Here is a 16,669-nt window from a genome sequence, read left to right as displayed (position 1 = left end):
ATGTGGAAAGAAGAGATTGGAAATTAAGAAGGTCCTCTGGGAGCTTGCCTTTCCTCCATTTACGCTCAGCTATTCTCAGGCGCCGTCTATCAGTACGCACTGAGTCCGACAGCCATGGGACAGATGGGGTTGGGCGTGCAGGCCTGGAGGTGAGGGGACAGAGATTGTCCAGAGAAGAGGAAAGAGTAGAGAGGAGAAGATCAGTGGCAGTATCAGAGGGTAGGAGAGAGAAGGATTCAGGGGCGGGGAGGGCGGAGGTGACGGCAGAGGAAAGGTCAGTAGGGGAGAGCGAGCGGAGATGGCTACGGGCGGTAACCATGTGGGTAGGAGGAGGGGTTACAGGGGAAGAGGGGATGGAGAGGGAGTAGGACATGAAATAGTGGTCAGAGAGATGGAGGGGCATGACAGACAGGTTAGAGGTGGAACAGTGTCTAGTGAAGATGAGATCCAGCTGGTTGCCTGCTTTGTGAGTAGGAGGAGAAGAAGAGAGGTGAAGATCGAAGGAGGAGAGGAAAAGAGGAGAGGTTCCAATTTCTCACTCTGGATGTTGAAGTCCCCGAGAAGGATGAGTGCGGACCCATCATCAGGGAAGTGCGAAACTAGTGTATCGAGCTCCTCTAGTAATTCACCAAGAGGACCTGGTGGGCGATACACAACAGCAATGGTGAGCTTGATTGGATACGTGACAGAGACAGCATGGAATTCAAAAGAGGGCGGGGAGAACTGTGGAATCGAGACGAGTAAGTATTTCCATGTTGGGGAAATGAGCAGGCCAGTACCACCACCTCGCCTCACAGCTCTGGGAGTGTGGGAGAAAGAGTACACATCTGACAGGGCTGCAGGTGTGGCAGTGTTCTCTGGTGTGATCCATGTATCGGTGAGAGCAAGGAAGCTGAGGGAGAGCAACGATGCATAGCCTGAGATAAACTCAGCTTTGGGCACCGCCGACTGGCAATTCCAAAGTCCCCCTGTCACCACTTGCTCTCTATGAGTTGAGACAGTAGGATAGATGAGGTTAGAGGGGTTACGGAGTCTGGGGGTGACCCAGTGTCTGCGTGACCCCCAGAGAGGGAACACAACAGGAATTGGATGCAAACACATAATGCTAACAAAACAGGTACAGAGGTAGGTGCAGACGTATTACCTTCCTGACAGTCTTACTTGACAAAGTCGCTCTTGAATAAGTCGCCCGGTGCCTTTGGTCGCCCTAGCCTTCGGTCGCGGGCTGGAGGGAGCTGTCGCCTTCCAGCTGTCGCCGTCTAAGCCGTCATTGCTTAAGGCCTGTAACTGTTGATTGCTAATCAGCAGTTACCATAGATAGATGGTAACCATATACCATACCATAGATCCATAGATCTCAGCTTCCTGAGCACCACTATCTCCAGGGACCCCAAATGGGAAGTAAACAACAGCTCCCTTATGAAGAAGGCACAGCAGAGGATGGATTTCCGGAGGCAGCTGAAGAAATTTGGACTACCAAAGAAAATGACCTCCACCATAGAGTCCATCCTCACCTCCTCCATCACTATCTGGTACTCCGCCACTACAGCCAAGAACAGGGCCAGACTGCAGCACGTCATCTGCTCTGACGAGAAGGTGATTGGCTGCAACCTGCCCTCCCTCCTGGCCCTGCACAATTCCAGGACCCTGAAGCCAGGAAGGAAGATTGCAGCCGGACCCTCCCACCCCGGCCACAATCTCATCGAGCCACTCCCCTCAGCCTCTTCCCTACGGCCACCAGCCTCATCAACGAGGCTTGTATCCCCCTCTGATCCCCTCACCACCCGCCCCCGCCTCACCCTGGACCCCCCCCCCGCCCCACCCTGGACCCCGCCCCCGCCCCACCCTGGACCCCACCCCCGCCCCAGCCTGGACCCCGCCCCGCCCCACCCTGGACCCCGCCCCCGCCCCACTCTGGACCCCGCCCCTCCCCACCCTGGACCCCACCCCGCCCCACCCTGGACCCTGCCCCGCCCCACCCTGGACCCTGCCCCGCCCTACCCTGGACCCCGCCCCACCCTGGACCCCGCCCCGCCCTACCCTGGGCCCCGCCCCCGCCCCACCCTGGACCCCGCCCTACCCTTTTTTTTATTTTTATTATTTTGCACTAGTATTATGTACTTGCTCCTTGCACTGTCCTGTCTTTACACTGTCTCGTCTCTGCACCCTGCCCAATGTTGTCTCCATGTTATGCACCATGCCCGAAAGCAAATTCTTGGCAATGGCAATAAAACAAATTCGGATTCGGATTCTGGTTGTAAGCAACGCCAGTGTCTTGAGTGAAGAAGCCTCATTTTCTGTGTGACTTACATTGAGTTCAGCCTTCCATCATAATCAGAGGCTGTCATCGTGCCTGTTTGTGGGGTTTATTTTCCCGAGCGGTGTGTCCGATAGCTGTGTCAGCGGTGACTGATGTCCCCTCTCTTCTCCAGATCCCCGTCGAAGTGTCGCAGATCAGCTCCGTCAATCATCCGGTGAAGGTGGGCCTCTCTGATGCCTTTGTGGTGGTCCACAGGATCCAGCAGATTCCTAGTGAGTCAGACACACACACACACACACACACACACACACACACTGATGGGCAGGCGCATGCACATACAAAAACAAACACCTCTACAAACATAGTCTTACCTTAAAGGTGGACAGTACACCTATATACAAGCCATCACAGCCAAGGGGATTCGCCTCACCTGAAAGCTCTGTTCTGATTGTGCGTGAGCTCCATCTGTAATCTTGAATGTGAGCTTGTTTCACGCCCCTCAGTGGGCTGATATGGTTCCTCCTACACCAGGCCTCTGCAGCTTCGTCTCACTCAAGTTAATAATGTACAACGTCGCGCCAAGCTGAGAAATTCTGCTTTTTCTTCTGCACCTACAGCACAAACACTCTAGGCCTCGGCCAAATAATGAGTTGTCAAAAGATTTATCCTTCATCTGTTGATAGATCCATCGGACTATACTTACAGATTGTATTATTGTGTTACCACTTTTCATTTTTCATGTTTCACTACAGCCTTCCTACAAAGATTTGCTTCCCCTCTCTGGGCTCTGAGCTCCCCTCTCATGCTACAGCTCAGCTGTCTCGGACGGTGGTTGTCTCTTACCTCTGACCTGCCTGAATGGGGGACTCCTCTGTATGGGAGCTGCAGCAGCTCTGTCACAAATCAGTTGTTGATGCTGAGGAAGGGTTCTCTAGAGCAGTGTTTCCCAAACGTTTTGGGGGCGACCCCCTTTTTAAAAATTTAAAAAGCATCGCGACCCAAGTCACGATAAGCCTCATCTATAAATCACGAGAAGGGCGAATGTGTGCCTAAATGAACGTTCCTGACCATTTTTACTGTCATTTCCGCACCTTATTATCTTGAATAGGTAAACCATCTGAAGAGTTATAGGCCTACGTTTGATAAATCACATCTTTGTTTTATGCATGTTATTGAAAACATATAGGCCTACACATTACAGTAAATAGCCTATAAAGGAGACCAAATAAATGCATTTAGTACAGGCTGTCAGTGTTTTTATTTCCTCTCATCAATATAACAAACAGAATGTAGGCTACGCTAGCCTTCCACGCTTCAATGTTATAAATACAATTATCATAGCAAAATGAACATTCAGTAGGCTACTATCAAAAACATGCTTCTTGTTGAAAGTTTTGCCTGCCATCCATCACTGGATAAGGAAGTGCCGCAAAGTGAACAATTCTCACGTGAGCAGGAGCCTGGCTGTTCACTGTGCACTTCTCCACTCTGGTCACCAAACCATTCTGCTCCTCTGCACTTTATTCCCACACATTCGCTTGCGGAAAAAAAGACCATAATCAGACAGAGTTGACAGACACATGTGATTTGTTTTGTCCGCAATAATGTTTGATACCGGAACCATCGCTGCACTGCACAAGCCGGAGAAAACCAATCTCCGTCATGTGGCTCAAAAGACTATTAACGGAATTCTGCAAATCTTCAAATCGAATTCTGTGACCCAAATAAAATCTCCTGCGGCCCACATGTGGATCGCGACCCAGTCTTTGGGAAACACTGCTCTAGAGGTCTGATGCTGAACAAGCCCCTCTTTGGCCTGAAGCGTACTAATGTGTTTTTGCCGGGAAAAAAACATAACACATTTAAGTGTAAAAAAAAAATGCTTTTATATAAAAGGTGGGAAGGCTGCAACTGTAGCCACCTTGGAGAAAAGTCTTTTCGACTCATTCAGTCGAGATCACTTTTGTCCCATTTTCGCGTTCACAGTAAAAGGGGAGGTATTTGCTCGAAATGACCAATCGCATACCTTAGTATGGGTATTCGGACACGGTCATGGACAAGGCAAACAATACGCATAACCAAGTTCCGTCCACCGTATTTTACACAAGAGGTGCAATAATATAGAAATATGAATTGTATGTCTTTTTATTTATATATTTTTTATTTCCCATCAAAATTGACCCATTATTAGCATGCATCTATAAATACATAGCATATGAATTTTGGCGGTGTGCTCTGTTCGGGGGGCCCCCTGCCTTCCACCGATGTGGAAAGCGAGTTAGCAGGGGGAGGCAATCTAGGTGTTCCCCCCCTCTGGGCCGCTTGGCCCAGAGATCCAGAAGGGGGAACAGCATCTAGCCCCCTGCCTCTATGACGATCAGAGTGGGCCGCGATCGGGAAGACGCTCGGAGGTAACTCAGCCCACTAAGACCGTCAAAGAGAGCCACAGGGGGACTGCTGTACATTATAGTCCCCGGCCTCCACGGGCCGATGCTTCGTGGAGTCCGAAGGAGATACAGCCTAGTGTCTCTGCCTCCATGGTGACCGGAGGGACCACTGGATGGCCATCCGGAGATGTTTCGGCCCACGGTCACCACGGAGAGCCACAGAGACCAGCTAGTGTCTACCCTGGCTTCCACTAGCCGACGCATAGTGGAATACCGGAAGAATGCAGCAATACCCCGGACAGAGAGCAACGACGACAACAGAGATGACATCGACATACGCAGGCGGAGCAGGGGAGGAGGTGGGGCGAGCATGCAAATGCACAACCAGCAGTAATGGCAGAGCGGACGCCAGAGCAGAGAACGCGGAAGCAGCGAGCGCGCAGATACGAGCGATCAGCAGTAATGGCAGAGCGGACGCCAGAGCAGAGAACGCGGAAGCAGCGAGCATGCAAATGCACAACCAGCAGTAATGGCAAGCGCGAACAATGACATGTTTTGACAGCTTAAATACAGGCGCTCTAGCGAGCTGAACGCTGAATGCTATGACAGCTGACAGACAGCTGGTGGTTAGCGTCATACGGGGTGTGACTGATTAACCTCTGCCGATTACCCCGGCCGTGACGTTCGTGCCTCGCCTGAGGTTACGTCGGAGACTTCATTATTGTCTGTAAATGCGGTAATGTAGACCAAGTGAAAAAAGTCTATGTTGCAATGAATGGTCCCTGGCAGGGCGGTGTACTGGTGTATAGTCCTGAATAGTATACCGACCTGGACCAGGGCTACTGTTTGATATACTCTTTAATGGCGTTAGCATGATAAGAGATTTGAACAGATCTCTACGTCTTATTTCGGGTATAATCACGGATCGTTTTCCCCGTTCGAAAACGTAGCAATGAAAAAACGCATTAGTGCAATCCAGGTCTTTGATACTTCTCTCCAGCTGTAATGTCTGGCTCAGCTGGGTGAAAGCAGACTCTCCAGCCCGCTCACGTCTGGCTCAGCTGGGTGAAAGCAGACTCTCCAGCCCGCTCACGTCTGGCACAGCTGGGTGAAAGCAGACTCTCCAGCTCGCTCACGCTCTGCAGATAGGTGGGAGGAGCAGCAGCTCGCTGGGGTGGGTGGCGGCTGGAATGAATTTGAGTGTTGAACATGAAAGTTGATACCCAGGGCGATGTGGTCTGAGCTCCCCCTGGATCTCCACCACACACACACACACACACACACACACACACACACACACACACACACACACACACACACACACCTCTGTAGTCTGCTTCAAAGGCCATGCCTGCTGTGTAAGTTCTCTGAAACTCTTAACTCTGCTGACTTACCTTGAGAGAAAACAGTTCCAGCCGTCTTCTTGATGTAAACAACTGCTTCATATCCTGTCGTCTCTTGTCTTGGTTCAGGTTAACTCCATGTTATTGCATCATATCAAACATTGACAGTGAGTTAGTTGCATGTGATGTGGCCACTGATACAGTAGAACGTCATCAGAGGTTAATGTTAAGACTGTGTTCTGTCTCTGACACTGCATGAAAGAGATGTACCTGTGTAAGTTGGATAAAGGAGAGGCAGGATGGTTGGAGGCAGAGGAGAAGGTGATATTTGCACCAAGCACAGACACCCATGTCTGCCTGTCTGTCTGTCTGTCTGTCTGTCTGTCTGTCTGTCTGTCTGTCTGTCTGTCTGTCTGTCTGTCTGCCTGTCTGTCTGTCTGTCTGCCTGTCTGTCTGTCTGTCTGTCTGTCTGCCTGCCTGTCTACCTGCCTGCCTGCCTGTCTGTCTGTCTGCCTGCCTGCCTGTCTGTCTGATTGGCCGGCTTGTCTCGCCCAGCTGAGGGAAAAGAAAGGGCAGCTTTGCATCTTGGGATCCTGCCGGTCAGAAAGGACAGGACATTCTCTCCACATGTCCTCTCCACTCCTGTCCAACAGGCTGAGGATGGAGCTACCAGTACCATACCTCAGTGTGCATAGGGAGGTACACAGCTCCACTTTTTTCGATCAAACTCCCACATTTCCTAATCTGAAGCATTCCCTCAGAGTTCAGTAAGAGATTAAAAAATTAACCATTTCCTGAAATGCGATAAGTGCATTTGATACCACTGGGAGTGAAATGTGGGAGAGCCGACCTTGAGGAAGGGTGTGAATGAGCGGGCGAAAGAGATCAAAGCCGTTCAGTCTCCTCTCGGTGCTCTGGGCAGGCCAGGCAGGAAGAATGGGTCCTCCCAGCTGCAGTATTGGATTCCAGACTGACCCAGGGTTTCACTAACCTGACACAAGCCGGATGGTTTGTTTCATTCAACCATCTGGGAAAGCTTTGTTGAAAACTGTTTGGAAAAGGGCAGACGCTTTCAAAACTACTCGGCAGGTGATTGGATGATCCATCTATCAATCACCGTTGATCACGGGTAAATCAAATTCTTACCGAAGCCAGTCTGGGGAAGAGCTAAAACATCTTTTCCGCAGAGAAACGCTTTCAGTGCCGTTCTTTCCTTTGCTTTTTTCAAGAAATACTCTCCCAGTTCAGATATAAAGCTGATGCTTTATCTACACTAACCACTTTAGGAGCCGCCATTGTTGTTTTAGAACGAACGGAAGTCGCTTCTCACTGTTTTCACACCTAAACCACGCCTGGCATAGCTGCTAGTTCTGGATTCCCCCATAGAAAGCAGGGCCCAGTACTACGAAGCTCGTTCAACATATCCAGGATAACTTTTCGCTAGCTCGCTAGAGTAAACCGGATGAGCGCGTTCACAGTAAAAGGGGAGGTATTTGCTCGAAATGACCAATCGCATACCTTAGTATGGGTATTCGGACACGGTCATGGACAAGGCAAACAATACGCATAACCAAGTTCCGTCCACCGTATTTTACACAAGAGGTGCAATAATATAGAAATATGAATTGTATGTCTTTTTATTTATATATTTTTTATTTACTTTCTTTATTGTCTGTCTTGTGTTTTCTGAAAAAAAAATATTTGGAGAAATATGAACTATAGGCGCAACACAATCGCTACTGCCAAATGCAGGAAGGAAAGCTGGAAAAATACTGGCTACGTTTTACCATTTTCCTCCACATGAACACGAGTAGGCTAGATCATTGGGCTATGCCTATTCTTATGGCATGTAAAGCTTGTAGCCCATCTCATATATCCTATATAAGCCTCAATATATATATTTATATATTCTTTCAGCTGCAACCCCTAGACTTAAATAAAGCAAATGTAGGCTATAGTTTTTAATAGTTTCAGGTTGGAGTAGACAATGTGAAGTCTCTTTATCAGAGGAACTAGAGATAAAACAGAGTATTAAAATGGAAAAAGTGAAGCTTGAGGTGGAGAAGTAGGCTCTAAGCCTATGGGGAAAAAGTAGCCTATTTCAGTAGGCCTATGTATAACGTCATTGATTGTCAGGCATTGGTGCTATCACAATTCAATTAAAATGTAGCCTACTTCTCTTTGTTCCTAGGAACGGGAGGCTAGTCTAATAAATCAACATTAAAGACTTGAAAATTGAATAAAAAATGAGTGTTTTTACTTGGTTCTCCGCATCACCCACAGCCTACACGAAACTGCAGGTAGACTAATAAAACGCAAACCAGTGCATAGCCTACAGTCTACGACTGTAAATGCACAAGGCAAAATATGACTCAAGCAGCTGTCATTCTGCAATTTTTTATATGATGTCAGGGAAAGCCAAAGGGTTTTGTCGGTTTGTAAAAAGTCTCCCTTATTATTGTTTAATTTGCACACTGAAGTTCCATATAGAATGTTAACGTCCATATGCATTTTTCCAAGTGAATTGGTCGGTCAGCGGGCAGTGCTGCAGTTTGATCCATAATCTGGAACTTAACCTGCCCTGGAGCAGGTTAGCTCGGCAGCATAAATTACCATGGCGATACAGCACGGTGAAAAGTGAACCACCTTCGTAGTACGGATAAACCAGGCTTGAACCTGAATTTATCGCGCTAACCCCGTAATCCTGTTTCGTAGTACAGGGCCCTGATTGGCCGACCGTGACGAGTCAAGTAAAAAATGTGAGCTCGCAAGATCAGGATGGTCTCACAAGGATAGGGTTCCACACCACTCACACTCACAACACTGTGGCTGGTCCTGGTCTGCTTCCAGCTGAACCCCTGCTGGGAAACCAGCATCCCGTCTCAGCATGACGTCCATTTCTTATTCTCAGATAAAGAAATGAGGGGGCCGAAAGAACACACACAAAACACACACAATACACACATGCCATTTTTTCAGATGTACAGTATTTATCATGTCCATATTTCAGACCTGCAGACCTGCCATACTTCTAATTTAGTCCCTTTTTTTTTTTCATCATTGGATTTTAATTTTCGTGACTTCACGCTGTTTATGTAATAGATGACAGTGTGCTATCTCTAAGCTCCCAGACCTGCAGGGTGAAATTGTCTGAAGCTCAGTGACAGAATGTTCAGGGTGAAACTGTCGTGTGTATAAGTGTCTCTGCAGCCAATTAGCGCGTAGCGGGCAGGGCACTCATGGTGAGAACGGCTGCCTTCAACCCGCCTTCCATGCTCAGGATTAAAGGGCTAAAATAAAACATTTGATGCCTTTATTTCCCGGGCAATGGGAGCCCGGACCCTCGCCTGAGCAAGGAAGGAGGGAGGGGGTGGAAGGAGAGAGAGTGGCAGGGCCGTTGCTAGGAATTCTGGGCCCCCTGAAACAATATTGGTATGGCCCCTCACCCTCTGACTTTTCATTGCCAAAGATCAATTTTACACAACTTTTTTTTTATTGGATTATATATTATCAGTTTTTCTTTATTTCTATGTTCCTGTATGTTCTATCTAGACACTACCTGACGAAACACACCCAATTCATTTTATTTTTTTGTGTGTTTTATGAAACATTATTGATGAAGCTTCTAGTCTTGGAAATACAATTGGATTATGAATACAATTCATTACAGAATCGAAAGTGCTGAGAGTGACTAATGTGTAAGTAATTATCAATGGTACAACAATACAACACACTAATAAGTCAAAATAGCCAGCCAGTGTCTCCCTCACTAACTCACCATCAAAACCATCTTGGAGTGCAGGGGGCCCTGGGTCTGAGGCCACAGCTGATTCTGGACCAGCAGCACATAAAGGTTTCATTGTTCTATTCCTTTTGTACACATGTGAGGTTATTTTTTATGGAACAACCCACCTAGTCTTGGAATTGACATTTAAAAAATTCTAAATTGTCTTATCAGTACCATAGCTCTTGGCAAACAGATTCACTTTATTATTGTATGAGGACAGCAAACTGTAAAATTACCCCCTGATTGACGACTGCATGTCAACAAGCTAACAGTTTAGCTTTAGTAAACACACTCATGTACAAATGGAAACATTTGTCCCGCTGCTACTGGATTATTTTTGACAGCATATCAGCAGCTGATCTTTTCTGTGGATGATTATAACCTAGTGGGTCATTTGGTAATGTCAGCCTTACAGTACATCACTGACTGCACTAGTAAAGTAGCTGGCTATCCTAGCCTGTACTTAGCTAGTATCTAGCTAGCTTAATTCTCTCACCTTTCTTGGGGGGGAAAAAACAAACGTTTATATTCTGTGCTCCTGGTCTGCTGCTCCTGGTCTCTCCACTCTTCTTTGGTTTCCTGATGTATGTTTGTGTTTGGACGTTGTTGGCGCTTCTCTATAAGACAAACAACCACCTACTGGCTGCACTTCAGGAGCCGGAAGCTCTAGAGGTGCAAACCATGGACCAAACCTTTTTTTTTTTTTTAAGAAGGGGGTTATTGCTCGGAAAATGAAAACCTATTTAATCAATATTGCATGATTTTGTAGCTTTGTCTTAACTCTGATGTGTTAGTATGAGTATTTATTTGGTCTATATGCATAATAATCTATAGAAAGAGGGACCTACTGGGGTTTTTGTGGGCCCTACTGGTCTGTGGGCCCATAGAACTGCTCCTCCTTTTAAACGGCGGCCCTGGAGAGTGGATTGGGCAAAGGGGAGATTTATGGGCGTCCTGTAGCCAGGGTGGGTAGCAGGTCAGGTGGTGGGTCTGCTGCTCCTCCTGTGTTCAGTCAGATCAGACCAGAGCAGAACTGAACAGAGCAGGGGCTGAGGCTAGGGTTACAGCTGGAGATCCTCCTCCCTGCATGCACGGCACACTCCCACACACACGTACGCACGCACACATGCACACACACACACACACACACACCCTCAGTCCTGCTCTGCCTGTGGACATACTCCTTATCAGGTTCTCTGATTCTGTAGTCTTGTACTAATCCACAGCGGTAACAACAGCAGCCTCAGGGTTCTTCCACCTCGTTATGTGGTGAGAGGTGCAGGTCAGGTGTCCTCATGTGATGGTGTGTTTTTTTTCCTCCTCCTATCAATTTCTGTTTGATGTTTTTTTTTATTTTTAATTTGTTGAATTTGCATTCCGCCATTAGCCGACATCCTGGTAATTGAGGGGGCGAGGCTGCCGAGCTCTCTGGGAAAAGATAAGTAATTAGCTAGAAGCGAGAGAGCTCCGTCTGGGTGAAGATTCAGAATTAATGACATAGCGACATCAAAGCTAAGAGATTGCAATCCTGACTCGGTGAAATCACACTGCGCGACTGTTGAGCCTTTCATAATTTCTTGTCTGAGCTAGAGAGCCTGCTTGTGAACCTGTGTGACCGGGTCCTGTTTTTGTTGTGTACCTGGAAGCCAGAGTAATATGAATCTCTATGGACTGGACTATTCATCCCGACATCAGATGGCAAAGCAAGCACAGCTGGGAATTTAGATTCACTCAGTACCCCATCGATTTCAAACTCATTGGTCAGGGTCTACACATTAAATTCCTATTGATTTTCATCCAGCTTCTGGAGGTACAAGAAATATGTGTCTGGTCAATATTGTGATTTTCTGACCAGATCTCTTTAGAATGCAGCCAAGTGCGACTGTACCAGCAGTTTGCATTGTGTTTCTGGTCTTGGAGAATATTGACCTGGCCAGCACATTATTATCCCTGAGAGAGCTTTTTAAATTACTGGCTAATTATCTCTTAGGCATAATGGATGACACACTTGTGTAAATCACCTTTTGTTTGATGGTATCTGTGCGAGGCGGTTAAATCCTCATTAGTGCTTGTTTAATTGTGTGGCAGAAACAGGCCTTTAATTACTTACTGCCTCCAGAGGAGAGGCCAGCCAAACCACAGAGTCTTCCCCCAGCAGCCCCGGACTGGGTACATAACTAGGGTGCTGACTGCCCCTCTTCTGGTCCCTCCACACTATCATCAGACACAGGATAACACCACTGCTAGGGGCTAGGGAAGGGGGGAGGGAGGGAGGGGAAGAGAGAGAGGAAGGGGAGGAATGAAAAGGAAATGAGGGAGAGGGGATGAGGGGAAGGGGGGGCAGTCTTGGTTTCAGTCGAAAGCCAGTTTAGATTGTTGTCCTTCTAGGTTTCATCTCTGTCAGAAGCTGCGTGCCAAAACCAGCTGTCAAACTGTAAGATTGCTATCATAAACCTACAGCAGCTTCCAGGTGATTTCCAATTAGGTTTGGTTCAAAGCTCATCCAAACATGACAAAATCGGTAGATGTTCTATGAGTAAATAAAGGCATTGAAGTATATGATGAACAGGTCAATTTTCTAGCTCGTTGGTCAAGTAAATGTGGGTATTATAGAAAATGTAATGTACTGTAATGTTTTGTGAGCAAATTATTTTCAAGTAATATCGCCACTGAAAGTCATTTGAAAAATCCAATCAAAGGTTTAACCACACCAGGTTCAGCATTAAAGAGTTATTAGCATATCGGATTACAGCATAGATTACAGCTCAAGAGCTTTTAATTTGATTCTAAATAGGATTTATTTGATCTCTCCTAAGTGAGGGAAGATGTTTGGACGATAGAACCAAGTAGCCCATATCACAGTGGAACAGAAACAACATTGTAGTTCTGGGGACCTGGATGAGAACCCCGCCCTATTGTACCTGGCCTGATAGTGCCTGCTCCGGAAGAGGAATGGGACCCAGGCTTTTTAACAGCCTCTGATTGATAGGGACAGAGGGAGACTTCTGCTCTCTCTTGCCAAGTGGCAGGCTTTCTGAGAGACACAGAGAGAGAAATAAAGAAATAAGTGCTCGGGTAGCTTCCTGCATGGCCTGATTCTGCCTCCCCTCCTCTCTCGTCTCCTCTCTTCTGGGACCACTTGTCCTAGTTTCAGCTCTCGGAGGAAGATTTGTGATTTGTTTTTACTCTCCTCTCTCTATCTCTCTCTCTCTCTCTCTCTCCCTCTTTCTCTCTCTCTCTCTCTCTCTCTCTCCATCCAGATGTTCGACGGAGGACGATCTACGAGTACCACCGAGTTGAGCTTACTAAGACCAGGATCACCAATTCTACAGCAGTGGAGATGTGGCCTCTACCCAGTAAGAAGAATTCCTCTAAATCATGGGTGGCCAACCAGTCAGAGACTAAGAGCCACAAAAATGACTGGTACCACCCAGAGTCACACCATATATACCAGCGTCACCGCACCCATCATAAGTACTTAAAATCCCAAGGCACCCCAGTCTAAAATAATAAGAAAAACGCTATTGTCCATTAAATATACATTTAAAGTTAATTTATTTAAAATTAATACATACAACAAGATATTTTCTGACATAATATATTTTGGACTGGGTTGGGTTAGGTTAGGCTAGGCTAGGCTAGGCTAGGCTGGGCTGGACTGGACTAGACTAGACTAGACTGGACTGGGCTGGGCTGGGCTGGGTTGGGCTGGGCTAGGCTGGACTGGACTGGGCTGGGCTGGGTTAGGCTGGACTGGGCTGGGCTGGGTTAGGCTGGACTGGACTGGGCTGGGCTGGGTTAGTCTGGACTGGGCTGGGCTGGGTTAGGCTGGACTGGACTGGGCTGGGCTGGGTTAGGCTGGACTGGACTGGGATGGGCTGGGTTAGGCTGGACTGGGCTGGGTTAGGCTGGACTGGGCTGGGCTGGGTTAGGTTAGGCTGGGCTGGACTGTGCTGGACTGGACTGGACTGGACTGGACTGGACTGGACTGGACTGGACTGGACTGGACTGGACTGGGCTGGGCTGGGCTGGGTTAGGCTGGACTGGACTGGACTGGACTGGGCTGGGCTGGCTTAGGCTGGGCTGGACTGGACTGGACTGGACTGGACTGGACTGGGCTGGGTTAGGCTGGGCTGGGCTGGACTGGACTGGACTGGACTGGACTGGACTGGACTGGACTGGACTGGACTGGGCTGGGTTAGGTTGGACTGGGCTGGGTTGGGTTGGGCTGGACTGGGCTGGAGATTTGAGGCTTTGAAATGTCCCAATGATGTCTGGCATATCAGACAGAATGGCTTACCATTACGTTCTATGAAGAAAAAATGACTCTCCCACTCGGGTAAAAAATGTCCTGTGTTCGTCTTCATATTTTCTTTTCGCTGCGCATTTCTTTCCAGCCATTCTTTGGTTGTGTACAGTAGCCTAGGCTACGTTAGCTTTTGTCGTAAAAGAGAAATGACCCACGCAAAGCAAATTATTTTGTTTACAATTATTTTGTTACCAAGGTGATTTGCTACCTATATGATTGGTTTGAAGTGGTTTTCACGCGACTTCCTCGCGACCTAGCGAAATGAATCATATGATTTTATGACAAGTCTGCAATAAACTAAAATGGGCTGGAAGAAATGCACAGTGAAACTAGAGAGAGAGAGAGAGAGAGAGAAACGTTCTTATGGAATTAATTAATTATTTTTTTAAATGAAAGGATGGAAGAGTCGCAAGCCAACTTTTTTTTATCAATGGATGGAGGAGCCGCACATTGACGGGCAAAGAGGCGCATGCGGCTCGCGAGCCTCGGGTTGGCCACCCCTGCTCTAAATAGTCTTGGCTCCTCATAGTGACAGCCAGTCAGCCATCAGACTCTAGATATAATCAGTTGTGTGTTAAACAGAGATTCAAATCAAATCGTCTTGACACCATTTTGCCAGAGCCTCTCTTTCCAGAGACATCTGTTTTCAAGTTTTCCGTGATGACCTTGCAGCGTTACCACCCACAATGGGCCTGTGTTCTGAAGTGTTGACATGTTTGATGGGAGTTCTGACGGTGCCGTGTCATATCCTGTTTGCCCCCACAGCGTGTCTCCAGCTCACCAGCTGCAGCACCTGCATCTCCGCCCAGATCAACTTCAACTGCAGTTGGTGCCACCGCCTCCGCAGGTAAGCCCCCCCCCCCCCACACACACACACACACACACACACTGAATGATCTTGGGCGCCATTCGAAGTATCGAAAAGTAACGCAATACACCGAGGCATCTCAGTGTACAGTCTGCAAGAGAGATAGAGTGTAGAGATATTATTTTATATATTGTACAGCACTTTGGTGCAACTTCGGTTGATTTTAAATGTGCTTTATAAATAAAGTTGACCTTGACCTTGACCTATAGAGTGTAGAGATAGTGTGGAGATACAGTACCTAGACTGAAGCATGTGTCGTGTTAATAGTGCACACTTAAAATGCCGCCCATGGTCTCCTCAGTCCTACACACACCTGTAGGCCTCAGCCTATACCCTTGTGTCTCTCTTGGTCTCAACTCCTGTGACTCTAGCTCCAGTCACTCAATAGCTCCGTAGTCTGTCGGGGTGCATTGAAATAAGCCCTGACTTTCACGTTTGGGGAGATTGCTGGCCGTTGTCTGGTCTGGTCTGGTCTGGTCTGGTCTGGTCTGTTTGCCCCTTTCGTTTTTACCCTCTCCCGAATGGACACGGCACGCAAAGTTCGCCTGGAATCTGCATAAAATAGACATCCATCCCATTTTATGCTAATTCGAAGCGTCTAGACTTGGCATGTCGCGAGCGAACACATGGCATCATCAACTTTCCGATTTCGCGCCCCCCATTGGTTTTGAATGGGTTTGAGATTATCACCGCGTGTCGATTGTGCTAGTGGACATGCAGGTTGGATGTGCTAGTGGACATGCAGGGTTAGCCCTCCGCTCTTCGGGGGAGGGGGAGGTGTGTGGTACTGACACCTGGTTCTCGTATGGGTCCTGACACCTCGCTGTGGACTGGTTCCATTGAACTCCACGAGGTCGGCAGCTCATAGGGGACTCTACCGTACCTATTATTATATCTATCATTCATCTCTCACCTACTCTGTGTGTCTACCCTCTCACCTCCTCTTATTTCTCTCTTCCCCTTTGCACGCTAAGGTAAATATTAGAGACTTTTTAGAGCGTCATTACCCAGATGGGGAACTTCCTATGTGGAGAGGTGAGGTGAGAGAGACGGGCCCTCAGAGTTATTCAATATTTCAGTTTGGGTCGTGGGGACAGAATGGATACATAATCATGAAGAGCAGCATGTGTTAGAGACACGCTGTGCTAAAAGTCTGGCTTATGAGTCATTAGTTATCAGGAGCACTGAAAGGTTTCTGGCCCAAGTTCTCGGAAAATGTCGCGGGGGCTAGTTGGCGTGATTTGCGTAGCTCGACCGCAGGCTGCTTCCATCCTTCCCGATTTTCTGTCTCTCCATTGTGAGTGGCTTGTGCTTGAGTGATGTTGTGTGATTTTATGGGATGTGCTGCAAATGGGGCCTCTGATATTTGGAGGTCATCCGGGGTCAGGATTCTGGCACATACAGTATATGCAGTGACCTTTTTGGACCCCAAGGCTTATAGACACACTGCGCCCCCCCCCCCCCCCCCCCCCCCACCCCCCAGAAGAGCTCCACTCTCCTCTCAGTGAGCCAGACTCAACTCTCTGAGTTTCTACTATCAACAATTTAAGAATGCTGTGGGGACACAATACATGGCTGCATTTAAACAATCTAATTAGGTAGCATTCTAATTAGATACAAACATGTGCATCTCCAACAGCTCTCAGGCTGACTATGTCCTTTGTATCCTTCAACAAATTGCTTAGAAAAGGGAAATTAATTCGCTTTCAACCAGC

General features: G+C 47.7%; 1 protein-coding gene across 1 annotated transcript in view; it reads left to right on the top strand.

The window, feature by feature from the left end:
* Positions 1 to 16,669, top strand: part of plxdc2b (plexin domain containing 2b) — a gene marked incomplete at both ends in the record, with an annotated part of 149,987 nt that overhangs the window by 105,226 nt on the left and 28,092 nt on the right. The window contains 3 exons of the mRNA XM_084453578.1: positions 2,433 to 2,532; positions 13,038 to 13,133; positions 14,852 to 14,933. Coding sequence (XP_084309704.1) covers positions 2,433 to 2,532; positions 13,038 to 13,133; positions 14,852 to 14,933 — 278 coding nt within the window. The remainder of the gene's footprint in view (positions 1 to 2,432; positions 2,533 to 13,037; positions 13,134 to 14,851; positions 14,934 to 16,669) is intronic.

Source organism: Borostomias antarcticus, assembly GCF_949987555.1.
Source record: "Borostomias antarcticus genome assembly, chromosome: 2".
NCBI classification, from domain to species: Eukaryota; Metazoa; Chordata; class Actinopteri; order Stomiiformes; family Stomiidae; genus Borostomias; species Borostomias antarcticus.
The sequence above is the reverse complement of the archived record's forward strand: the minus strand, read 5'-3'. Positions and strand labels throughout refer to the sequence as shown.